Source organism: Psammomys obesus, unplaced genomic scaffold, assembly GCF_907164565.1.
Source record: "Psammomys obesus unplaced genomic scaffold, mPsaObe1.curated_primary_1811, whole genome shotgun sequence".
NCBI classification, from domain to species: domain Eukaryota; kingdom Metazoa; phylum Chordata; class Mammalia; order Rodentia; family Muridae; genus Psammomys; species Psammomys obesus.
The window spans coordinates 27,294,803-27,321,668 of record NW_026596034.1 but is presented as its reverse complement, the minus strand read 5'-3'; the positions used below and the strand labels follow the sequence as shown (position 1 = coordinate 27,321,668).

Genomic DNA, 26,866 nt, shown 5'->3' with positions numbered 1-26,866 from the left:
TAAGTGCCCCCACTGGGAGCTGTCCAGAAAGCAGTTTAGGAAGCTGGCAAACGGCCAGCAAGAGTCACAAGACTTGTCAAGCCGGCAGCGGCTTCCGGAGGAGGACTCTGGACAGAACAGCGGTCCCACAGGTTGATTGGGAGGACTCCACTGGGGCATGGCTGCGTTGGCTCAGATTTGACTTTAAGCGGGAACAGCGGGCTGTGTGGAATCTCTCCGGGAGGCGGAAGCTCGCGCAAAGGCTGCACCCTAGGGAAAGGGGGATCGGGAGACCGGGGCTTGCTCCGGCCTGGCGTGCACTGTCAGCAAGGCAGGAGACCGTGATCTGGGAGCAGTGGGAGACTGATCCTACTGGAATTGAGTGCTGGCTGCGTAGACAGGACACAGGGCCCTGCAGAATCCAGTGAGCAGGGAGCCACCGCTGGAGGAAGCGAAAGAACCAGAGAATTACAGATTGGACTTCCCGGAACTCAGGGTGAGTTGGTTTCGATTCCCTGACTTTTGGAGGGGGCTGTCTGCCTGCTGAACTTTGGAACTCAGGTGAGGTGGTTTCCATTCCCTGACTCTCTTCCACGGGGCTGTCTGTCTGCTGAGAACTCTGGCGGCCTGTCAAAGAAGAATGGAGACCGAGGAATGGGGTTCGAGGAGGGGCAAAAGGGTGGGGACCCTCCCAGATGGGGACCCTCCCAGAGATGCCCAAGTCTTAGAGCAGATAGGTAGTCAGTAGGGCAGGTAAGGGACAGATGATTTGGGGGGAGGGAGAGGTGTTGAAATTGTTTCTCTGTGTAGCCCTGGCTGTACAGCTATACTGATACTCGGAACTTGCCCTGTAGACCAGGCTAGCTGTGAACTCTGTCGAGTGTTGAGATTAAAACGTGGGCCACCACCCCACGAACACCAACCAGCACTACCCCGCCTCAATCCTAGTCCCTAAGTATGAATGCCCTCTTCCTTTTCTAGGGCCCATTTCATGCAAGGATAAAGTAAGCTAATGTAATGTTGTTAAAGGGGTGTCTGACTATTTATGTGTTGAGACAAGGTCTCACTGTGTAGCTATGGCTGGCCTGGCACTCACAGAGATGCCTGTCTGCCTCCCAAGTACTGAGTTTAAAGTTGTGCACGGCCAGGTCCCAGATAAGTCTGACATTTTTTAATGAAGTGGGGTGGTGGGGTAAATCAATGTATTTACTACTGTTTCCATAGTTTTCACCTTTGTTCTCATATATCCCAGGACAAGCCTTGAAAACTTGTGTCCAACATCTGGGAATGTCTGGGCCCTAGATGTACTGACTTTCCTTAAGAGTACCCTGACAGGATAGAGAGGAGGCACAGCCATTGAAGTTCTCTCGGATTAACACCTGTGTCTCCTGTGGACCCCGGCGGACAGAGAGAGCAAAAGCCTGTCTATTTATTATTTCGCACATGCTTGGTTTTTCTTTGACAGTTTGGGTATTTCACTTTTTGACTCATAGTTTGAGGGCAGGTTGGGATCCTCGGGAATTGTTTTCTCCATGTTGTTATCTGATCTGTACGTGGGTTTCTTTTGTGAGTGTGTGTGCATGTGTGTGTCACATGTTCGTGGGTGCCTGTGGAGACCAGACTAAGGTTCAGAGCCCCTGGAGCCTAAGTTACAGGGAGTTACAAGCTGGTGTAAGGGCAAGAAGTACTCTTAACTACTGAGATATTTCATCTGGTCCCAAGATAACTCCTTCCTGTTGTTATTTTAATTTTTTTCCAAGATAATTCTTAACCTGTCTCACTGGGACATTCTAAAGATTGCTATGGCTTAAGTGTTTTTGAGGGCTGGAAACATGGCTCAGCAGTCTTCTGGCTGCTCTCCCAGAAGATCCAGGTTAGATTCCCAGCATACACATGGCAACTCCACTTTCAGAAAATCCAACCTCACAGTTCTCCATGCACGTGGTGCACAGATATAACATGCAGGCAAAACACTCATACACATAAAAAAATAAACAAATCTAGCCAAGCGGTGGTGATGCACGCCTGTTCTTCCAGAGGACCCAAGTTCAATTCCCAGCACACACAAGGCAGCTTACAACCATCTGTTAAGCCCAGTCCCAAAGACCAGATCATGTCCCCCTCTGGCCCCCAGAGGAACTGCATGCACGTGGTATACATACATACAGGCAAAATACTCATACACATAAAATAGAAATGAAGATGTTAAAAGGCAGAAGAAGGAAGGTTGAAACCTGTAGATAGGAGTGACATAGATTTCAGCAGCAGCTTAAACCAGCAGCTCAGCATTGTCGTCAGCTTAGAATCTTCCCTTTTTCTATCGTTCTTATGTAAGCTTCATTACAAGTTGTAGGAAGTGGGCTCCATGGAGTCCCCATCGCATTCACAGAAGAAGGACAAAAGGAGACAGGTGGGGTGCAAACAGCTGGCTTTCAGAGGAGCCAGGTACTTACAAACATTCTCTCCACCTTAGCTCATATGCCAATTGTTCCTTTGTAAAGATTTACTGGGCTGGAGAGATGGCTCAGAGGTTAAGAGAGCTGACTATTCTTCCTAAATGTCCTGAGTTCAATTCCCAGCAACCACATGGTGGCTCACAACCATCTATAATAAGATCCGATGCCCTCTTCTGGCATGCAAGCACACGTGCAGACAGAACACTATATAAATGATAAACATTTATTTTATTTTCGGTGTGTGTTTTGCATATATGTACACCACAGTGAAAGAGACAGAAAAGTAGTGAGACTGAGAGAAGCGGCCATTTTTGTTTTTTGAGACAAGATCTCACACTATAGCCTAAGCTCATATAGCTTCAAACTCATATAAAAATTCTCCTGCCTCATCCAGAGTTGATTTTCAATCCTATATCCTTGGCCAATTGTGGTTAAGGTGGCCAATCAGAACTGGCAATGATCCTTTAGCAGACATGCCCTATTTGATCTACATGGTGTTTTAGTACACATTTTTTTTGTTGTTACTTTTTTAAAAAAATTATGGGTATGAGCTGGGCATGGTGGTGAACACCTTTAATCCCAGCACCCTGGGAGGCAGAGGCAGGTGGATCACTAAGAGTTTCAGGGCAGCCTGGTCTATAAAGTGAGTCCAGGACAGCCACAGAGAGAAACCCTGTCTCAAAAAAACCAAAAACAGAAAAATTGTGGGTATGTATGTGCAGTGAATATGTGTGTGCGTGTGATGTGGGTGCATCGATGTGAGGAGGCTGGAGGTCAAGGTCAGGTGGCTTCCCCCATCACTTTCCACTTTAATTTTTATACTTATTTATTTGTTTATTTAAAGTGAGTCCACATGAAAAGGTCAGGGGGCAACTCGAGGGAACAGGCCCTCCCAGAGCCAGAGTCACAGATATGCACCGCCGTTCCCCGGGTTTTTATGTTGGTGCCGGGGAGCCGAACTCAGGGCTTCCTGCTTGTTCAGCAGACGCTGTACAGACTGAAAATCTCCCAGCCCTAGGCAGTAACAGTTTCTAACCACTCTTTGGCTTGCTTGCAAGATTTATAATTAAGAGGTCTGACGTGAAAGTCCAGATTTCTGGCTGCTCCCAAGAAACTGAGAGATCCTTTACCCTTACAGAAGAGCAGGTGTTGGCTTGCTGAGTAACTTCCCTGTCTTTCCAGATGGAGCTTGAGTGGTTTCTTTGACCATGTGCCGAAGGGCTAGCCTGTGGCTTTCTCCTGCAGGATTTGAAGGAAGGATGTGAATGACTGGACTATTCCATCTATCCAAATCGGAGAGGAAGCAGGAAACTGAAGTAAAAGGATAGGGAGGCCAAGGTCATTCTGAGACATGTAACAAGAGCCTGTTTCAAAACAAAACAAAGCAAAAATGGACAAGTGAAAGATGGACTAAAAGGCCATGTCATAGAAACCGAAAGGAAGTTTTCAGGTTTAGATTTATCTAAACATGTGTGAATGTTTCTTGTGTGTGAATGTTTTGCCTGTGTGTGTGTGTGTGTGTGTGTGTGTGTGTGTGTGTGTGTATGCATGTATGCATTGTCCCATGTGCATGCCTGGTGCCTGCAGAGGTCAGAAGAGCACACTGAGTCTCCTCTGAAGAGCAGCATGTGCTCTTAAACACTGGGCCATTTCTCTGGCTCCAGGAGCTTCTCTCTAAGCTGTGCTGAAGATCACTCACACTCAGAGCCTTAGCTAATGCTGGGCAAACATTCCACCACTGAGCTATAACCCCTTTGGATTTTTTTTTTTTTTTTTTTTTTTTTGAGACAGGATCTCATTTAGGTAGCTGGGACTGGCTTTGAACTCATGATTCTTCCGCCTCAGCCTCCTGAGTGCTAGGAGGCTAGGAGGCACCACTACACCTCGCTGGAAGCATATCTCTTTGCAGCACTAGAGGCTAATTCTAATCAGCTCACGCCACTGGTTTGGGTTGCTTGCTTGGCCTTTGAAGATATTTCTAATACCTCAACAGTGTTAGGATAGGCTAAATATGACCAAAATGCCCCCCCCCCCCACAAATATAATGGTTTTCATACAACTGAAACTGCATCTTCAATCATAGTCCATAGTAGAAATTCTGGCAACATGGCAGCTTTCCTCCAAGCAATTATTCAGGAACCCAAGGTCATTTCTTTTGGATACCAGTATCCCCATGATCCTATCCTTGCAAACCTGTCTCAGCCCAAAGTGGCACAAGTCTCATCCACTCACAACCCCACAGTCAAGTGCTAATCACATGGCCTCAAGGCGTCACAGTGGAGGCTGAAGCTAGGGTGCTAGCTGGCCAGTACTTCCCAGTTCAAGCTCTGTTACAAGGACAGAATGGATTTGACAGACAGCTTTATTTTACTCGGTGGCGGTAACCCCTTTCTGGCTTTGAGATCACAGATACCCTTGACTCTCCAATAGCTTAGTAATAGATACACAGGGGATTGTGGGACTTTGGCCAATCTATGGTTCTCTTCCAGGTATGGATAAAGTGGAACAGATCATCTTCTTAGGCAACCGCATCTATAAACAGTGTGAAAAGATGAAATACTGCCAGAAACAGTGCCAGCGTCTAGGGGAACGTGTGCGTGTCTTGCTACAGCTTCTCCAGAGGCTCCAAGCCCAAGGAAACAAGAACCTGCTGGATGATAAAACTGGTATCCTGGGCCGTTTTGAGGATGTCCTAAAGGAGGTTTGGGAGCAGACAGAAAAGTTCAGCAGTAAGTCCAATATTTGGAAGTTTATAACTGCGGGCAGTGAGAAGATACTCTTCCATGAGGTGAATGAGAAGCTGAGAGATGTCTGGGAGGAGCTCTTGATGCTGCTTCAGGTTGATCAGTGCAGCAAGCAAGCATCCTGGCAGCAGGAAGATCGTCAGGATGCAGAGGAAGACCGGTGAGTGAGAGAAAGAATAGGTTGGATCTGGGGGTTGAGTGGAGGAGTAGATGGAATCGGGGAGTATCTTAGCCTCACTTTGATCTGCTAAAGGAGAGGAATGATGAAGGAGTTTGAACAGTTGTGTCTGCCTGTGACTCAGAAAATCCCGCTGTATGGTAAAATCTGGGGAAGCTTTTATAGAATAGGGGACACATTGCTACCTGCCTATGAGTCTCCTTTGCCTCTCTGCTGCATCTCTACTCACTCTTTGATGTAATATTTGGAATTCCAGTTCAGAGCTTACAGCCTTAGCTTCTATGGGACTCCCACTTAAGATTAAAAATAGAATTAAATAAAGCAAACTAAGGAAACGTGGGTTGGGTGCAGGGTACACAGCGCTGTTCTAAACCTCAGCTGGTGTGGTAGCACACACCTCTGATCCCAGCACTCGGGTGGCACAGAGGATGGGTCTCCGTGAGTTTGAGGCCAGCCTGGTCTATGAGGGAGTCAGAACAGAAGTGTGTACTGAGTTGGGAGACCACATTAGAGGGTAACAGTAGCTCAAGCTAGAATCGCCCTCCTCCAGCATAGTGGGGGGTCAGGCTCTAGAGAAGCGAGGCATGGGCTAGGCTGGAGGTAGAAGGTAAAGGCTGAGCCTAGGTCACCAGGAGAGGGAAGACAAGGGAAACATGGAAACAAATACAACCTCCTTAGACCTATGACGACCCAGTAATATGACCCCGAAGCACTGTTGGCTAAAAGATAAAAATGAGTGGCCTGGAGAGATGGCTCAGCAGTTAAGACCACTGACTGTTCTTCCAGGGGACCCAGGTTCAAGTCCCAGCACCCACAAGGCAGCTCACACCTGTCTGTAACTCTAAGGTCTGACACCCTCACACAGACAGACATTCAGCCTGAACACCAATGCATATAAAAATATAAATAAATACATTCTTTAAGAAGATAGAAGAGGCATGTAGGAAAGGAAGCTGGTACAAGGCTACCTTTTTATCAGGGGAGTTACAGGCTGATGGCCATAGACAGCCATGATGAGGCCTTTTAGTGAAGAGATCACTAGGAGAGTTCCCACAACAGCATCATGTGATCTAGCCTGGCCTAGCCTGTGTGCCAAGTGGCCCAGAGGCAGGAACTAGGCAGGACTATAAACTTACCCTATAGCTACAAGGGCGGGGGAGGCGGAGGCCTCCAAGTTTCTGCCTTAAGCTCCTTGCCCTGGCTTCTGTGGATGACAGACTGTAATATGTTAACTACCTAACTAAAGAAACCTGTTGTAGTAAGGATAAATGGCTGTTGGCTATATAATGTTTATTATTAGCCCTAGGATTATCATGGCAGTATTATTTAGCCCGCCATCACAATTAATAAGACACAGACACCTGTCAGATTTATAATTGCCTTATTCACCTTGGGCCAGGCAGAGATTTTCCTTACACTGTCTCAATATCCTCACTATCCATCTCCCAGCCCCTTTCCAATGCCATCCACCTTAATTCTCCTCATCTGGTCTACCCTCCATACATAATCCCATGGTCCTTGCTTATATTCTTCATCTGGGCTTTTCCACACCATTATTGGAGTCCTTTCTTTTCACCCACATGGTTTCTTCTCCACACTAACCCATCACAGCATCCTTCTTCTTCCTCTCTTCCTGGACTCAAAAGCCTAGGAACCTTGGCCAGGCCTACCCCATTCTGCCCTGCCCAGGTATAGGCCAGTTAATCAACCAATCAGGTATGTCTCAGGCAGATTTACAAAACAAGGATAGACAGACCCAGATCTTGAGGGGCCAGTAACATGCATCAGACCAACCTCCGGGCAGAAACCCTTTCCTCCTTGTGACTTTGGTCGTGGTATTTATCACAGGAACAGACAGCAGACCAGGTAGGACAGGAGAACACATAGATGCATATTTAGAGGCAGCTGTCCCGATGCTTTGATTTGGAGAGTGGAGATCCATGTCCTGTCAAGATGGCAGAAGGCATCTAAATGGGACAAATGAGGAGGCTTTTAAGCAAATTAGTACTTTTTTTTTGTAACAAGAGAAACCAAGACAAATGTAATCCTACCAAATACAGTCAGAGTGAAAGAGAATGGGGGATTGGGGTGGGCAGGCTACTGTAGCACAGAGAGGCTGACTCAAGTAGAAGGCAGGACTGGCTCCTGTCTTAGGGTTTTGTTGCTATGAAGAAGCACGTGACCACAGCAAATATTACAAAAGAAAACATTTAATTGGGGCTGCCTTAAAGTTCAGAGGTGTAATTCACTATCGTTATGGCGGGAAGCATGGCCGTGTGCAGGCAGACGTGGTGCTGGAGAGGCAGCTCAGAGTTCTATGTCTGGATCGGCGGCCACAGGATGAGAGTGTCACTGGGCCTGGCTTGAGCATCTTAAACCTCAAAGCCCACCCCCAGTGACACACCTCCTCCAATGAGGCCACACCTACTCTGACAAGTTCACCTTCTAATGGTGCCACTCCTTGTGGGCCCACAGGGGGCATTTTCATTCAAACCACAACAGCTTCCAACTTTTCTAGCCTTCAGACTTTTCATGGAGGTCCACCTCTTCAGGGAGGCAGGATCCGTGTGTAAGTCAGTAAGCTGGAAGATAGGACTGACTTCCTGCTCTCCCCTTTATGCTTCTGTATGGGTGATACAGACACATAGTACCACATTCAAAAGATTTTTTTTAAAAGGCCCAGCATGGCCGAGTTTAGAGGTTCAAGGCCTTTAATCTCAGTACATGGGAGGCAGAGTCAGGGGGATCTCTGTGAGTTCAAGGCCAACCTGGTCTACATAATGAGCTTTAGGGCAGCTAAAGCTACATAGTGAGACCCTGTCACAGGAAAAAAAAAAAAAGTCCCAGCATAAGGAGTTAATCTCCCCATCATCCTTGACCTCAAGGGACCCAGACACATACTCATTTTGTATCAGGTTTTTACTGGTCCTCTGGAGATGTAATAATCTTGAGTATTCTTCCAAATAAATATCTATAGATTTCTCTAGTATTCCTTGGTATATATAGAGCAGATATACTGATGAATATGTAAACTGTATCCAATTGTACAGTTATAAACAATTTCATAATGAACATCTTTGTGTGTGTTTCAGAATAATTTTAGGAGACATGCCCAGTAGCGGAATTACCTGGGCTAACTGCCGGGTTAAAGGCAAGGAACATTTTCAGTTTTTATAGAGGTTGCTATATTGCCTGCAACAGAGGTTTATATATTTATAAATCTTGAGGAAAAACATTTCCACAAGGCTAAACATCTTGAATTCTCAGATTTCCTCAGCACTAAGATGGTGACCTCACTGAGATGGTGAGATTTTATATATAATATAAATTATGCCAGGACTAGAGAGATGGCTCAGCAGTTAAGAACACTTCCTGCTCTTGACTGGTTTTGTGTGTCAACTTGACACAAGCTGGAGTCATCAGAGGGAAAGGAGCCTCAGTTGAAGAAATGCCTTCATGAGAGCCAGCTGTGAGCCATTTTCTCACTTAGTAATCAATAGAGGAGGGCCCAGCCCATTGTGGGTAGTGCCATCCCTGGGCTGGTGGTCTGGGTTCTAGAAGAAGGAAGGCTGAGCAAGCCATTAAGCAGCACCCCTCCATAGCCTCTGCATCAGCTCCTGCCTCCAGGTTCTGCCTTGTTTGAGTTCCTGTCCTGACTTCCTCTAATGATGGACTATGATATGGGAGTGTAAGCTCAGTAAACCCTTTCCTTCCCAATTTTCTTTTGGACATGGTGTTTTTGCCGCATCGATAGAAACCCTAACTAAAACACCAGCGCTCATGTGCAGCTCACAACCGCCTGTAACACTAGTTTCAGAGAATCCATTTTTTTCTGACCTACGAAGCATACCCACACAAAGCATACAGTCATGCAGACACATGTCCAAATACAAATAGACAAAACTAACAAAACTAATCATAAATCTTAAAGCACTAACAGTTCAGTGTTTTATAGAGATAAATTTATTTCTTGTTCAAGCAGGGTGCATGAGACCCTCCGAGATGACTTTCCTCCTCAGGATACTTCCAGAAGGCCAGCACTTCCCTGTTGATACAAATTCCCACTCCCAAAGCAGCCAGGTTAGGACACTGAATAGAATTTAAAAAAAAAAAGCTTCACTGAAAACAAACAAACAAACAAACAAACAAAACCTCCTGACAAGAGCCGATTAGGAGCAGAAAGACTTATCTGAACTCATTCAGTTCAAAGTATTTCCCAGCTGTCCTGGCAGGAAAGGCGTGGGCGGTTCTATGGCAGTGGGAGTTGGGTGGCCGAGGCTTCCCAAATGTGACAGACTAGGAAGTAAAAAAGCAGACCAGACCAATGGTGGGTATAAACTTCAAAGACTCACCCCAGGGACCCACTCCTGCCAACCAGGCCTGACTCTGCAAAGGCTCCACAACCTTCAGAACAGTGCCACTCCCTGGAGATCGAATGCCCAGAGCACGAGCCCATGGGGATATTTCAGATGGAAGCCGCATCGTTTTCACTCTCTTTCTTGGCCAAAGAGATTCACACACCCAGGCTTCAAGGCATTTCCTATGTGTCTGAAAGTAGAAAGATGAATATTAACAGTAAGTAGTCTTTCCTAACCAAGCATGTATTTAATAGAGTTTGGAAACTGTCACTTGGTGGCTTTAATTAACATTTGGTTTTGATGCACACGCAGTTTCGGTTCAGCACTCATATTTTTTTTCTTTATTTTTTAGCTCTTGTATTTTTAAGGATGTGTTAAACCCCCTTTTCCTGCAGAAATGAAAGTATGCAAGATCTCCTGATGCAGTTGAAAATTGACATGGAAGAAATCAAGGAAACTCTGAAGCAATGTAAGTTTGTCGCATGCCCTGTTGCAGTGAATGCTCCCAAGTTAGAAGCCATTCGTTTGCTAGGAATTCCAGCCTACTCTGCTCTTGCCCTGCCCCGTTTTCTCTCCTGGATAGTACTGGAAGCGGCTCACAGGTTTTGGGATGTGGCTACAGTTAACCCAGGCTTCTTCCGTGGAGCAGCACTTGAAAGTGGCCTCTTGTCCAGCAAGAAATCCATAGCTCCTGTCAGAGTACTAAAATACGCCAAGCATGGTGGGGCACACCTTTAATTCTAGCACTCCAGAGGCAGGGGAATTGAGGCTAGCCTGCCTGTTCTACAGAGTGAGTTCCAGGAGAGCCAGGGCTACACAGAGAAACGCTGCCTCAAAAATAAATAAATAATAATTGAATAGCGTCTGTATCAGTCAAGTTTTGTCATAGTAACAGATACGCAATATAGTGGCTTAGATAGTTTACTGAGGCTCACAGTTTTGAAGATATTCAGTCCTCGATTGGTTATTAGCCCCATTGTTTTTGAGTCTGTGGCAAGGCAGCTTATCAGGGAGACATGTGATGAATCGTAAACACCCACCTGATGGACAAGAAGTAAAAAAGAGAGGAGGAGGAAGAGACTGGGGTCCCGCAATCCCCTTTAGAAGCATGCCTGCAAGTACCTTAGGACCTACCATTTGTCCCCATCTATTTAAATGCCCACCATCTCCCAACAGCACCGTCCTGGGAACCAAGCTCTTAACACATGGGCCTTTGGGGACATCTAACAGGCAAACTGTAACAGCATCAAAGCTTCAGTTCATTTACCGAATGTCTGTAAGAAATTCCAACCAAGGGCTTTGGAGATGGTTCAATGGGCAAAGCGCTTGCTGTGTGGGCATGAGGGTCTATGTTTGGATCCCTGGCATCCACATTAAACAACAACAACAACAACAACAACCAAACAGGCAGGGTATCTCAACATTGGAAGTTGAAGACAAGATCTCTGGGGCTCACTACCCAGCAAGTCTAGCCAGTCAGCAAGCTGCAGATTCAGTGAGAGCTCTTGTCTCAGATATAAGGCGGCTAGGGGCTGGAGAGACGGCTCAGTGGTTAAAATGGTCACTAGTCTCTGCAGAGGACCCAGATTCAGGTCCAGCACTCCTTCGTCTGGCTTTTGGAGGCCATACGCACATGCGGTGCACATGCAGACATGCAGGCATACTTTCCTGTACATAAAATAAAAAATAAACATTTTTAAATAAGCAAGATGGTAAGCGATAGAGAAAGACACTTGATGTCAACCACTGTGCGTACGTGCAAAACACATACACACACAAGAAACTTAAATGAAATTTTGAGGCGCTCAGTTAATTCACTCATTCATTCATTCATTCATTCAATAAAACTCTAAAGATTTTGCTTCAGACAGAGACTGTGCTCAGAAAAAGGAGCTGGCTGCCTTCGGGGCAGAGGAGAGGAGATGACAGAGAGACAGTGCAAATGTGTCGTACGACTTTTCTTTCAGGAGTGTATGTTCACGTGTATGAAGGTGTGTGTTCGCGCGCGTGTGCTCATGCGTGCGCATGCATGTGGAAGGCAGAGGTCAAACTCAAGTCTTACCTTGCTGGAGCCCTCTATTTTGTTTTGTGAGACAAGCCTCTCACAGTGACCTGGGGCCCATCAGTCAGGCTGAGCTGGCTGGCCAGCAAACCCCAGGGCTTCACCTATAACCACCTCCCGAGGGCTGGGATTACAGAAGTTTACAGCATCACGCCCAGCTTTACGTGGATTCTAGAGATCAGACCCAGGTTTTCACACTTCTGTGGTGTCTTAGTCAGGGTTTCTGTTGCTGTGAAGAGACGCCATGACCACGGTAACTCTCAGAGAGGAAAGCATTTAACTGAGGCGGTCTTACAGTTCAGTCTCATCGTCATAATGACAGGAAGCATGGCAGGATGCAGGCACGTATGGTGCTGGAGGGGTAGCTGAGAGTAGTTATATATCTGGATTGGCAGGCAGCAGGAAGAGAGTGAGACACTAGGCCTGGCTTGAGCATCTGAGGCCTCAAAGCCTGCCCTCAGTGGTCTACTTCCTCAACAAAGCCACACCCACTCCCACAAGGCCAAACCTCCTAATAGTGCCATTTCCTATGGTCCTATAGAGGACATTTTCATTTCAGACCACCACACATGGCAACACTTTACAACTGAGCTATCTCCCCTGCCTTCCTGGAGAGTCTATTTCTGTGATCCCCTAGACACAAAGGGGAAAGACAGACTATCTTAATTTCTCTTGCTGTGATAAAAACACCATAACCAAAAGCAAGCTGGAGGTGGGAAGTGATAGCTTCAGCTCTCAGGTCATACTCCATTACTAAGGGAAGTCAATACAGGAATTCAAAACAGAGACCTGGAGGCAGAAACCGAAGCAGGCAGAAGTGATGGAGGAATTCTGCTTGCTGGCTTGCTCCTCACGGCTTGCTCAGCCTGCTTTCTTATAACACCCACGACACCCTGCCCAGGGGTGGCACTGCCCACAGTGAGTTAGCACACCCACATCAATCATCAATCCAGAAAATGCCCAAGACCAATCTGGTAGGGGCATTTTCTCAATTGGGGTTCCTTCTTCTAAAATGACTCTAGCTTATGTCGAGTTGGCATAAAACTAGCTGACACACAGTTCAAAGAATGATTTTGTCTATGCCCATCTTACTAAACCAAAGCATTACCAGTGTAAATGAGAAGTTACTTATGGGAGTACGCATAATCTTGGGCATCTGAATGACCTAAAAGCTTCCCACAGTAGCATGAACAAGAACTTAGGAAAGCTGGATCACTGTTCTCCTCCACGAAAGTCTTCTCTCACCCAGCGACAGACTTTTGTTGAGTCCTGCAAGTTTCTTGAGCTTCCTCAGTCTTGTAAGTTTCCTTGAGCTTCATGAAATTTCAAGGAAGAAAATGAGGAATCTGTGAGGAAACAGCCACAAAACCGACAGCAATATATTTGCTGAACTTGAACTGTGGCTCTGTTTGATCTGAAATGACTAGTCATGGTGCCAGGGACCTAGTGCCAAGTTGTGTGGTAATAGGAGTAGAGACAACTGTGAGATGAGGGAGGCTGGCATTAGGGCTGGAAAGATAGGCAAGACTGAAAAAGCAGGCTGGGGACATTGTTCAATGGTAAAGCACTTGCTGAGCGATCACAAATCTCTTGGCTCAATGCCACGCATTGTAAGGAAAAAAAAATAGATTGGAAGAGAAGGACAAGGAAATGCATAAAACATCAGTGTAACTTTTACTGTGTCTCTACATGTAGCTCAGAAGCAGAGGACCTTCTACCCTGAGTTGAGCCCATCAGAAGCTCCAGTCAGAACCAGTTCTAGCTCACATCACAGAGTCCACCTTCCAACACCTTCTTAGCACACTGACCTTTTGTCTCCTTCTGTCTCAGGCTCACTAAAACCCAGGCGGGAGATCCCACAGGAACAAATCAAGGAGATTAAGAAGGAGCATCTTGGAGCTCCATGGACCTTACTGAAGGAAAATAAACTCAGCAAGCTTTACAGAGGAGAGTATCACAAATCTCCAGTCACCATCAAAGTATTTAACAACCCCCAGGCCGGAAGTGTTCAGTAAGCTGTATTATATGATTCTTCATACATATCAACACATTCTCTACAACTTCCCAAGGAGAAACTGTTATTAGTAACTAGGGGAAATCAGGCTCTAAAGGTTAAATCACTTAATCTGTGTTATTAAGAAATAGGTACACGCCTTTAGTCCTAGCACTTGAGAAGCAGAGGCAGACAGATCTCTGTGAGTCCAGTCTACAAACTGAGTCCAGGACAGCCAGGGCTCAGTTACACAGAGAAATCCTGTCTCCAAAAACCAAAAAACAAAAGAAGAAGAGGAGGAGGAGGAAGAGGAGGAGTAGAAGGAAGGAAGGAGAGAAGGAAAGAAGGAAGGAAAGAGGGAAGGAAGGAAGGAAGGAAGGAAGGAAGGAAGGAAGGAAGGAAGGAAGGAAGGAGTTGGACATGGTAGCACACTCCTGTAATCCAAGTAGGAGATCTCTGAGTTTGAGGCCAGCCTGGTCAACAAATTGAGTCCAAGACAGCCAAGGCTATACAGAGAAACCCTATCTCAGGAAAAAGAAAGGAAGGAAGGAAGGAAGAGAGAGAGGGAGAAAGAATCAACGGCTATAGGGCTGGAGAATTGGCTTAATATAGGGCCTGTTACTCTTCTAGAAGATCCAGGTTCAGTTCTCAGCACCAACATCACAGCTCACAGCATCTGAAACTCCAGTTCCAGAGGATTTGACACCCTCTTCTGGTCCACAGGCACCAAGCACGCTGTGGTATACAGACATACATGCAGACAAAACACTCATGCACACAAAAGAAAAAGGCTATACTTGAACAACTCTCTTCCTCAACCCTAGAACTTTTTCCCTTTTACTCATGGCCTTATGTGTATTGCAAAATTTACACTCTTTTCCAGACATAGTGGTGCCCTCCTTTAATCACTGCACTCATGAGGCAAAGGCAGGTGATCTCTGAGTTCAAGGCCAGCCTGGTCTATATAGAAAGTTGCAGGCTAGCCAGGGATGCATAGAGACCTTGAGTCAAAACAACAACAACAACAAAATTGTTGCCTTGTAATCCTGTTTCTCAATCCATCCTCTTCTTTGTGTGTGTGTGTGTGCTGGGAATTCTACAGGCAATAACTCTAGAGCTTTATTCTTGTGCTTTCCTGTAAAATACACTCATCACTATTAGTCTTTCATAGGTGATAGAGTGGTATGTCTGTTGGATACTTTCTTCACTTTCTTGATTCAGCATCATGGAAGATGGAGTCCCCTTCATTTGAGGGGAATCCAATGAATCATTCAGTGTTAGTCTACATTTTGCCTATTTCCCATGACATAAAACATCTGCTTCCAACTTTCTCCCTCTGAAAATAATGGCACCATGTGAATCCCCTAATGAATGTGTATGGCAACTTTAGGTACTAGGAATTGAACCCTGGGCCTTACACTTGGAGGCAAACACTGCCACTGAGCTACACCCCCAACCCTTGCACAGGAATTTCTTTGGGCTGTAGCTCCGGGATAGGACCTGTAGCATAGGCCCCACATATTTTAAGCTGGCTAAGTCCACCAGGAACTCTTAGGCTGGAGTGACCATTACACTCTCAGCTGCAGTGCCTGAGAACATGTTTCATATATTGATTGACTCGTGGGGTTTCTACATTTGTTTTATCATAAGAAATTTTCTTTCTTTTTTTGTTTTTCAAGATAGGGTTTCTCTGTGTAGCTTTGGCTGTCCTAGAACTTGCTCTGTAGACTAGGCTGGCCTTGAACTCATAGAGATCAGCCTGCCTCTACCTCCCAAGTTGGGGATTAAAAGCGTGCACCACCACCTCCCAGCTTGATGTTTAGTCGTATACGCTTAGCCAGCTCAGGTTTTAGATTTTTGCTGGCTTACAAAGAACTAGATTTCATTGTGACATTTTATCTTTACATGTATGTGTGTGAGTAAGTACATCTGCAGGCATGTGCCCATGAAAGCCAGAGGCATCAGATTCCCCCAGAGGCCAGTTACTAGAAGTTGTGAGCCACCCACTGTGGTGCTGGGAACCAAACTCAGGTCCCCTGGGAGAGTGGTATGTATGCACTGAACAGAGCCATCCCTCCATTCACTCATTATGGCATATCCAAATGCAATTTGTCTTTCTCTCTCTCCTTCCTCCCCGCAGTAGCCTCCTTTTCCATTTTCATGTCACAGGTGACCTTTTGCCCCTCCCCTCTTCTCTCAACACCTCTTGTGATCTCCTTTCTAGTTTCATAGTCTATACCCAATCTCACAACCCCTTACTTGCATACAAACATTAGGAGTCAGGATCCACATATGATGGAGAACATGTGATTTTTGTTTTGTTTTGTTTTGGTCTTCCTGTGCCTCCCACAGAGGTGAGTGCGCACGCTTATCTAATGCTGCATCACTCACAATAGCTATTCAGCTTCTCTTTTCTGTGAATTACCTCTTCATAGCCTCTGCCCTCTCCTTTGTCACATTTGCAATTTCTATGTTTTTTTTCTCATTTGCATAAGAACCCTGAATACCATGGAAGTCAATCATTTGTCAGCTGTAGATATTGCAAAAACCTTCCATTATCACATGATCTGCATTTTAACTTTGTCCTTGATGTCCATTATCAAACATGCATCTTTAATTTTTATTTAGATATACCGGAACGCCACCTTATTATTTGTGCTCTCAAAATACACTTCCCTATACCTAGAACTTTATCCATCTCTCTACCTACTTATTTATTTACATAGGGTCTCACTATGTAGCTCTGGCAGGCCTGGAACGCTGGCCTCACTCTCATTGAGCTCCACTTGCCTTGGCCTATACAGTACTGGCATTAAAGGTGTGCCAACACACGTACAGTTGTTATGATCTTAAACCTTTACTAAATTTTTGTTATGTCATTTTATGTGTGCAGCTGATTTTCCTGCATGTACGCCTGCGCAACACTTCCATTCCTGGTGTTTGCAAAGGCAGAGGAGGTGCCGAATCCCCTGGTCCCAGAGTTAAGGATGGTAGTGAGCCACTAGGTGAATGCTGGGAATTGAACCGGGGTGCTATGGAAGAACGATCGGTGCTCTTGACCTCTGAGCCATCTCTCCAGCCCCCAGTTTTAGTTTTTAAGTTTAGGCTTTATTCCTCCTGGAATCAGCTTTTGTATGTGATACTGTGAAGGGCTTAGTTTCAGTTTTATCCACAGAGTAAGTCCATTTTCTCTTATGTTATCTAGTAAATAACCCATCCTTCCCTCCACTGATGGGCAGCACACTTATTTTTGTGTAAATATCAGTCTAATTCCTGTATCTCTGAACCATCCCATGGGTCAATTTATTTGTCTTTGCATCAGTGAACATACTGATTGGGCCTTTTTTGGGAGTGGAAGGGTCTGTTTGTTTGTTTGAGACAGTCTCACTAAGTAGCCCTGGCTTGCTTGGAACTCACAGAGATCCTCCTGTCTCTGCCTTTATAGTACTTGTATTGATGACCTTCACCATCCTGCCTGGCTTTGTTAATTTTATCTGTAAGTTTTTTGCTCTTTTCACACTATTGTAAATTAAATTATTCTATCTTTGTTTTCAGATTTCTCAGAGCTAGCACACTGAAATACAGTCGATTTCTACATGCTTTGGCCTTGCTCTGCCTCCCTGACAGATCTTGGACAAATATCATTTCCTCTTTTGGTCTCACAATCATGTGAATGAGCAGTCTGGACTGAACTGATGGGGCCTGTGGCCCTTACTAATTACTGACACCCACATTCCTGAGACTATGTTCTGGAAGGGATTTTGTTTATAGATTTTCACTTAATAGATAATCCCTAATTTTCTTATTTTTGCTGATCAAGAACACATACCACAGTTTTTCAGGATATTTACCAAAATAAAATATGACTGGTAAAAACAAACAAACAAACAAAAAACCTCGACATCTTAGTTTGCCATATAAATCACAAAGAAATGCAATTCTATCAAATACCAGAAAGAGATGAGCAAATCCTACTCTTCTTGTCACAGATGCTTAGGGACCAATTCTGCTACCAAGTTCATCTGGGAAGTTAGACTTGCAGCCAGACTTGCAGTCTCATTTTCCCTGATGCCAACAGATTCTGATGGTGTCTCAAGCCCCTGCTACTCTATATTCTTTGAGGGACCACCAAAGTCCCAAAGCTAATTTCTCCTTTCACCCTCCTAGAATAGTGAGGGACACTTTCAACAATGAGATCAGAACCATGAAGAAATTTGACTCTCCCAACATCTTGCGTATATTTGGGATTTGCATCGATGAAACAGGTAAGGGGGGATTCTGGTACTGGTCAAGTTTTGAATGCCTCGAATATGCTGTCTGTGTTTTAGTATGTTCCATTTTTTTTTTAAGGGACATTTGTTATGGATTCATAGATGAGAGCTTAAGAGGTTAGAAAGAGAGGCGTGGCCTTTAATCCCAGTGCTCAGGAGGCAGAGGCAGGCAGATCACTGTGAGTTTGGGGCCAGCCTGGTCTACACAGAGAGAGTTCCATGCTAGCCAGGGCTACACAGAGAAATCCTGTCTTGAATAACCAAAAACAAAAACAAAACAAAATACTTGTGAAGGTGGTGGCTTCGAACAGAGATCCACTGTGCTGGGATTAGAGGCCTGTGCCAGCACGGCCCAGCTATTTTGCTTTAAGACAGAATCTCAGTATGTAGCTGTGGCTGTCCTGAAACTCAGTCTCCTGCCTCTGCCTCCTAAGTTCTGTGAGCCATACCGTGCAACACCACACTCAGCACTCTTTATTTTTTAATGAGGCTTTAATTGCTTCTTATCCTTTAGCTAAAACCAAGTGGCACATTTTTAAGGTCTCGGACCACAGGATAGAAATGAACACATCCAAGGTGACAGAAATCACCTCGGCCATTACCTGAGAGAATTAAGAGCCACTGAAAGTTTCCTTCAGATGGAGATTTTATACTTTAAAATCGGGTTGACTCACTTCAGGGCAGAGTGTATCTCTATAGAAGGAAGCTGAGAGCTGATTTGCAGTGTGGAAGCCCTGAGTGGGGCTGGATCTTCACAGCGTCTGCTTCTTTTCCACTAGTGGAGCCCCCCGAATTCTCCATTGTCATGGAGTACTGTGAACTTGGGACGCTGAGGGAACTGCTGGATAAAGAAAAGGAGCTCACAATGAGCGTGCGCATTCTCCTAGTCCTGGGGGCAGCCAAAGGCTTGTACAGGTACCAGAGGGTTAAACGGGCACAAATAACTGGGGCCTCTGACTGAGCTACTGATGACCTCAGAGATGATGGCAGAGCAGACCAGAAGCCCCAGACGGTTTCCCTCCCTTCCTCTACCGACTCTGATGCTAGGCGAGTGTGTTTTGCTAGGTTGTCCACAGATAACCGCCCACACGAAGGAGGGGTACTAGGTGGCCTCATTATCCCATTAAAGGTGGTTGATGCCAGGGTCGTTAATACACCCTAACTTCGGTTGTCATCAGGCTACACCACTCGGAAACACCTCGTCTCCACAGAAACATCAGCAGCTCCAGCTTCCTGGTAGCTGGAGGCTACCAAGTAAAGGTGAGCGTCTACTCCAAGGGCTCCCCGGATTGGTGCCTTCTTATTTCTCTCTTAGATTTTAGAACTGGCTGCATCTCTTCTCCTGCTTTTACAGCTTCCAGGGTGCCCACCACAGAACAGCTCCCACCCTCTCCTCCTACTCTGATGGGCCTACCTTCCTACCACCTCACCTCGCAGAGCAGGGATGAGCTGAGGGTCATTTTTTTTTTTCTAAGAGGTTTAGACACCGCCTCCAGCACTATAGTACCTATCAGGGGGTCTGCTTATGTTCAGCTAAGCATTCAGCTTCAGAGGAGCCTCATGCATGAGGCCACACTTGGCATTCAGGGTCACTTACAAGGCTCTCCCAGGGAGATCTCCCGGCTTGCTAACAGCATCAGCCCTTCTCTCCGGCAGGGGTCCTCACATCGGCGAGACAGCGGCTTTGTTCCTACCAGTTGCTAAAGAAAGGGTTTCCCATTAGGTGGGTTTGGGGGCCACCCAGACTTTGAAGTCTCATGACTTGGAAGGGTCAACATCTCACACAACCCTGCAGACATTCTGTCCAATGCTCCTGAAAGGGATGAGCCAGTTTCCACAAATAATATTTGCTACAAAGTCCAGCATGCCTATAGGGTATTTATGGCCCTCCAACCCCCCACCCTAAAGCAATTCACATATCAGCCCTCGTTTTTATCATTAGGGTACAGCATAGGTTGGCGTTCTACCTTTATCAATTTTCCAGAGGAACAGAAGTGAAGGTGAACCGAAAATCTACCATTTTTCTCAGAGGAAGAAAGGGTTTTTGCTAACTCTTTGTCCAAAACGCCAAAAATTGTAAAGAAATGTTTTGTCATCCATAGATACTTTTTTTTTCTTTCTTGTTTTTAATGACAGAAACAAAAGCGCACCTAAAACTGAAGCTTCTGAAAGAACCGCATGTTCTTGCCCATCTTATATCACTCCTCAAACTTGACCTAGGACCCCAATTGTCCTTGAGTTTCAAAGCAGGGTCCCTGAAGACATCCTTGATGGTGGCCCTTTTGTCCAAGGGAATATCCATAGAATACCTTGTGGGCCTGAAGTGATTGTAATCATAAATGTTCACTTAATCTGACCTCTTGGTGGTTTTCTTCTTGCCCATGGCTGCTGTCACATTGCTGGGGCTAGCTGTCAATTCCAGCCACCGGAGCATGGCTATGGGGGAAGGAGGACTGAGATACCGTCCTCGACATTCCTCACTTTACATCCAGACTGGCATGCGGACAGGAGCAGTAGCTTTCTGAGCTTGCCCATTTCAATAGCAACCAACAGGCGCCCAGCAGAAGGATTCACAGATACTGTTCTTTCTTCCAGCTTCACGTAGCAGAGCTTTTCTGCCTTTCAGATGGCTTCCCTACCTAAGTGTCTTCTGTTGTCGTTTTTGTTTGTTTGTTTGTTTGTTTGTTTTTTGAGACAGGGTTTTTCTATGCAGCCTGGCTGTCCTGGGACTTGCTGTGTTGATCAAGATGGCCTCAAACGCACAGAGAGCTGCCTGCCTCTGCCTCCTGAGTGCTGGAATTAAAGGCCTATGGAAACACACCTTGTGCCAGCTATGTGCTTTAGCCTTTTCTTGACCTGAGCCCTAGATTTGAGTACCTGGATGACTCTGAGTACCTGGCTGACTTTGGTCAACCTGTTCTCCTGCACACTGATGATGGCTCCATAGGGAGCAAGAGCATGTACTCCCTTTAGTCATGCTATGGCATCTTTAGAATTCTGTGACCACTTTGGGTTGACAAAGATAACTCACATGTTTCGTGTAAAATCCAGAAGTGTAAAAGTGTCTTTTATTCGCCTGATGTAATTATCACCTCAGAGGCTTACTGCTGAATACTAGCCCTTTTCTAGTTCTTTCTGAACTCTGGTTGGCTGATTGAATTCACCTGTTCTGGCTCAAAACTCCTCTCCAAGCTAACTGATTCAGACTGGCTTCCCTCAACTCAGCTTCTGACTGAATTGCTCTGGTTGGCCTCAGATTAACTTTGGCAATATGTTCTAATTACCTGGCTGCTTCTCATTCTCTGGCTTATTATTTTTTTTTTTATTTATCTGCATCTAGCTTGTTCTGTCTTTGCAACCTGTCTCTGTACAACTGTCCTGGTAAAACTGCTTCTAAACTTCACGAACTGAACTGACACCAACTCCCCTGCACTGACTCTCAAACTGACTGATTCACTCACTGAACTCAACTGCACTCCCCTGTGAACTGTGATAAATTGAACCTACAATGTCAACAAACACATACTCTTAAGGCACCATTGGAAATAAATCCCCAAAGGAAAAGGCCACCTTCAACTCCCATCCTCTACCCCTCCACCCAGGAGCTTGCTTTTTCAATATATACCTGTTGTTGATTATTAAGATTTAATATTGATTTAATAGTGATTATTCCTAAACCAGCTGTATACCCAATCACCACACAGAGACTAGGATTTGCTTAATTAACCTTGAGCACAATGCTGGGCAATAGTTACTCATCCTAAACCTCCAAGCCCACATAGTTTCCTCCCATTCAGATTTCCCACATTATACTTGCTTTTAGTCATAGGTTAGATCCAGTTCATCTCTCCTCATGGTTCCATGTCCTCTCTTCCCAGTCTCTCCTCTCCTACTATCCCCACTCACTCCCTTCTCCACAAATGGAGAACAAATGGTGGCGTGTTTACACAAACTTGAGACAGGTGATGCTCAGAATTAACATCAATGGAATGCAATGTCCTATTGAAATCAGATAGTGGGGTAGAGCAATCAACATTTGAACGAACAAGGGTAAACTGTATACATTCCACAAGAACATCATACCAACATAAACCTCTAACTCATCTTTCTGTCCAGCTTGCAGGATTTGAATTAAGCAAAACACAGACTTCCATCAGTCGGAAGACAAAGAGCACTAAGGCAGAGAGATTCAGTTCGACAGCATATGTCTCCCCTCAGAGACTGAAAGACGTGTATTGCGTGTATGACCAAAAGGCGGAGATATATAGGTATGTTTGTGTTCTTGTATGGATTCTAACTCAGGTGGAAGGGACAGGACGGTCCCAGGCAAACTCCTCCTCTGAGGACCATCTTCATTCTATTGAGCAGGGTTAGGGTTGTAGGTCAGTGGCAAAGAACTTGCCTAATGTGTACAGTTTTCTAGCTTCCATCCCTAGCACAGGGTGTGGGGTGGGGTATTGACTGGAGCTGGGTGGCAGCCAGGAAATTCAGAGTTTCCAGAAAAGGCAGAGGGGGCATGGGAAAAGAAATGTGCTAGGTGCTTAGTTTCTGGGTTTTACTTTTAAATTTATATATTTTAAAAAAAAAAAAAATATATATATATATATATATAATGTTATATAATATGTGTGAGCGTATATGCACCATATGCAGTGTCACAGAGGCCAGAAGAGGGCATCTGATCCCCTGAAACTAGAATTACAGTTAGCTGTGAATTGCCATGTGGGTGCTAGGAACTGAACCCAGGCTAGCAAATGCTCTTAACCACTGAGCCTGCTCTCCAGCCAACTCTTTTTTTTTTTTTTTTTTTAATTTTTAATGTATCTCTGTGTGTATATGTGTGTGTGAGGGCGTGGTGAAAGCGTGGCATGCATGTGTGTGAAGAGAACAACTTTTTAGGGTCATCTCTCTCCTTCTGCCAGTACGTGGGTTCCGGAGGGCGGCACAGCAAGCGCTTTGTGGTCCGCCTGACAAGCCCTTGGTTTTCTTCTAGTTTTGGAATTGTGCTCTGGGAAATTGCTACTGGAAAGATCCCATTTGAAGGTGAAGAACATGAAGGCTGACTTGGGGTTGGGTCCTCTTCTGAGAGACCAGAAATTTCCCATCAGTGCTGTCCTACCCACTTGGTTCTCTAATGTAGGAATTACCTGAGCTGGTTGGTAGAGTCATTAGAAAATCTTCTTTCTTTCTTTCTTTCTTTCTTTCTTTCTTTCTTTCTTTCTTTCTTTTTCTCTTCCCCCCATTCTTCCTTCCTTCCCTTTTTTCCTATTTTTCTTTCTTTTCTTTTATTCCATGCTTGAAGTCCCTCATCCTAATTCTAGCTGTCAATATCCAGAGAGAAGAATGTGAGTGAAATTTTTAAGCCTCATAGCCTGTCTTTTCCATGCCAGGCTGTGATTCTAAGATGATCTACGAGCTGGTAGCTGAGGGCCGGAAGCAGGAGCCAGTGGGTGAAGATTGCCCCGAGTTGCTGCAGAAGATCATTGATGAATGCCGGGCCCATGAGCCCTCTAAACGGCCCTTTGTGGATGGTAGGACTCTTTCTGGCATAAAAAAATTGCAAGCCACAGGTGTTATTTCACAGTAAAAGTTTTTTTTTTTTTTTTTTTTTTTTTTAAGCTCTAGTAATAAAGTAGTTCACACTCAGGGGTAGGTCTGCCCTGTAGGGGACATTGGACAAACTCTGAAAACATTTTTGGTTGTTAAAATTGATGGGAAGGGGAGACTGGATGTGTGTTCTTGGCATCTAATGGCTAGAGGTTGGGGTGCTATTTGGTTTATAGGATAGGGTGTATCTTAGTGATACGGTGCTTCCCTGGCATATGGGAGCCCCTGGGCTGAGCCCTGAGCACCACTCACACAAAAGTTTAATGTAGAGCCCTCAAATTTATGTGGTATCCCTCCCAGTGAAGAATGATGGACCCTAGATGTCAGCAAGGCGGGGGGAGGGGGGGTTCAGAGGATGGGAACAGGTTACTTTTCTCCAGCCTATTTCTTTTCTTTCCTCCCGTCTCTTTATCTGTTCCTCTCTGTCTTTCTTACCTCCCTTCCCTCGTTCCTTCTTTTCTTTTTATTGGGATTATTTCCTTGATTTAGACTTTTTTAATGTTTTGTTGTTGTTGTTGTTTGAGATAGGGTTTTACTATGCAGTCCTGCTGGTCTGGAACTCACTATGTTGACTAGGCTGTTCTTGGACTTGAATTCATAGAAATCCACTTCCCTCTGCCTTTCAGATGCTGGAATCAAAGGTGTACATCACCACACCTAGTTTATTTACGTGCTTGTTTGTGTGTGTGTGTGTGTGTGTGTGTGATGCCCATAAGAGGGCATCAATAGTCTGTTTTTCTACCTTTGTTGCGTGCTGGGCTGATTCAAGTCTTTTCCTGATCCCACAATTTCTTCTCTAAAACCAGGAATGTGCTTGATAAAGTGGGTAATGACGAGTGGCCCGGGACTTGGCAGGAGCTGACATTTAAGATACTGAGACCCTAACTCCTCCCACTGCACTGGGCTTTGGTTATCAGTTCCAAGCTGCCGTGTGCTTGTTCTGTAATGTTCTTGAGATACAGTGCTCCCGTTGAGCAATGTTGTTTGACTAGCTTCCTGTTGACTTTGTCCCGTTGTATGACAGTTTCTGCTGACTCCCTCCCATGTCTCCCCTGGAAATAGTATATAAGGTGCTGTACTGCATTATAAGCTTACTTGGCACAAGGATAGATTATGCAAGATCTCCTATCCCCAAACTTTCCTACCTTCTCTAGCTTTTATTCTCTTTATTGTCTGGTCTCCTGGTCCTCCCTCTCAGGACCCTGTCACCGAAGAATGACCTGGAGAGCCAGGTCCTATGCCTGTTCTTTTGAGGCAGGGTCTGTTCTTGAACCTTGAGGCTTCTTTTTCTCAGCTAGACTGGCATCCAGCAAGCCCCAGTGATACTTTTGTCTTTGATCCCCTCAGAGTTAGGAGTCCAAGTGTGCGAGGCACTGCCATGCCTCTTTGGGATTTGGGTTTTCAAAGATGATATGTGTGCAGATGGGTTAGGGACCAGCCAGACCAGGCAAACACTGTTTCTGCATATTGTCTCCTATAGACATGCCTTTGTGTTTCTAGCTTAGCTGTCAGTAACATGCCCTTGTCTCACTTTCTGTTCATTTATTCATAGGAATCTTGGAGAGACTTGCTGCATTTAACTGAGTTGTATATGCAAACCTAAACCAAAAACTCCTGGGACAAGAAGCTGGAAGAGGGGCAAACTGGGTGTCTGTCTTTCATATCTGTTAACATCAAGTTATTGCTGGGTGCAAATTTTTTTTCTTTTCTTTCTTTCTTTTTTTAAGATGGGTTCTCTTCATGTAGCTCCTGCTAGCCTGGAACTTGCTATGTAGAATAGACTTGCTATGCAAATAAAATAGGGCTCAAACTTAAAGCAATTTCCCAGTTTTGCCTTCCAAATGCTGGGATTAAGGGACTAGCCCACCACACCTGGCAAAGTTCTTATTTATTACAGATAGAAAACAATTTCATTGGGGATGGATAGATGGCTTATTGGTTAAGAACACTGGCTGCTCTTCCAGAGGACCCAGGTTCAATTCCTATCAGCAACATGGCAGCTCACAACTATCTGTAATTTCTGTTCCAGGGGGTCCAACACCTTCATACACATGTGGGCAAAACACCAAATGTGCATAAAATAAAAACAAATTATGCAGTAAAAGATATTTTAAAAAGTGAACAATTCCAGTCCAGTATGGTGGTACATGCCTTTAATCTCAGCATTTGGAAAGCACAGGCATGCTGGTGTGCTTTTTTAAAAAAACTCTTTTTATTTACACTATTACTATCTCTTTCTCCCTACTCCTACCCCAACATCAGGTAGGAGAGAGAAAGGGTTAGGGGGAGAGGGGGTGCTGTTTTCTTAGCTGCTTCCTGCTGGTCAGGGTCATCAGGTTCCTTCGAGCCAGTCCAATCCTCATTTCAGAGATCTCCAACTTTTGTCTTGCAAAAGCACCCAGGAGCAGCAAGGAGGAAGTAGGAGCAGCCTTGTTCTTTCTTGGTGCCTCAATATTCTCTGGACTCTGGCATTTATTCTCTCTCCAGAATCCTCAGATATAAACTATCTGTAGCTGGTGAAGAGGCAAATAGTCTGCTGCTGTGGACCATCTGAATCAGTCCCACATTCCACACCTGGGATTAAAACAAAACTGTGTTTATAGCCACAATAGAGGCAGGCAGATCTCTGAGGCCAGCCTGATCTATATAGCAAATTCCAGGACATCAAGGACTACATAATGAGACTTGTCTCCAAAACAACAACAAAAAGACCCAACGCCAACCATGAAGAACTCCCAGGAAATGTAAAATATATTTTTAACACTAACTGCAGATTATTTGCAAAACTTGGCAAATGGTTTTGTGTCCACATCTCTTTTTGTGATTTGACAGCTCCTATCAAGAAATGGTTTCTGTTTCTCCAGCATTGGAGTCTGAGCTGGCAATGATGGCTTGATTATGTGGAAGAAGTAACAGTGGACCACCGCCAAGCCTAGGCTCCAAAAGCCTTTAAAATGTTTAATCCCCTTCTTAAAGCAGTGCCCTTCCATGAGCAAGGTCGGTAGGCATGTTGGAAGATGAGGATCTACACGGAACAGAGGCAAAAGGTTCCATCTGAGTTCATGCTAGGCCAGCGAGCCTGGCAATTGATCCAATTGCATGAGTGAGCCCAGTTAAGACTAAAGAACTACCCGGCTGAGCCCACCCCACTACCGAGTCACAAAAACATGAGCTCAATAAATATATTCCTGTCTTAAGCCGCTGTGTTTTGGGGTGTT

At 45.1% G+C, this 26,866-nt stretch overlaps 1 protein-coding gene across 2 annotated transcripts; it reads left to right on the top strand.

The window, feature by feature from the left end:
- Positions 1 to 26,845, top strand: Mlkl (mixed lineage kinase domain like pseudokinase). 2 transcript variants are annotated; one of them, XM_055621470.1, is made up of 11 exons: positions 1 to 475; positions 4,925 to 5,339; positions 10,111 to 10,184; positions 13,608 to 13,788; positions 17,938 to 18,035; positions 18,821 to 18,956; positions 19,220 to 19,301; positions 22,158 to 22,309; positions 23,035 to 23,084; positions 23,432 to 23,572; positions 25,201 to 26,845. In XM_055621470.1, the coding sequence occupies exons 2-11, from the start codon at positions 4,927 to 4,929 to the stop codon at positions 25,230 to 25,232; spliced, it is 1,359 nt and encodes a 452-aa protein (XP_055477445.1). In that variant the 5' UTR covers positions 1 to 475; positions 4,925 to 4,926; the 3' UTR covers positions 25,233 to 26,845. The 2 variants fall into 2 exon arrangements, with proteins under 2 accessions (XP_055477445.1, XP_055477446.1); XM_055621471.1 differs by lacking the exon at positions 1 to 475 and adding an exon at positions 505 to 540.
- The last annotated feature ends 21 nt before the right edge of the window (positions 26,846 to 26,866 follow it).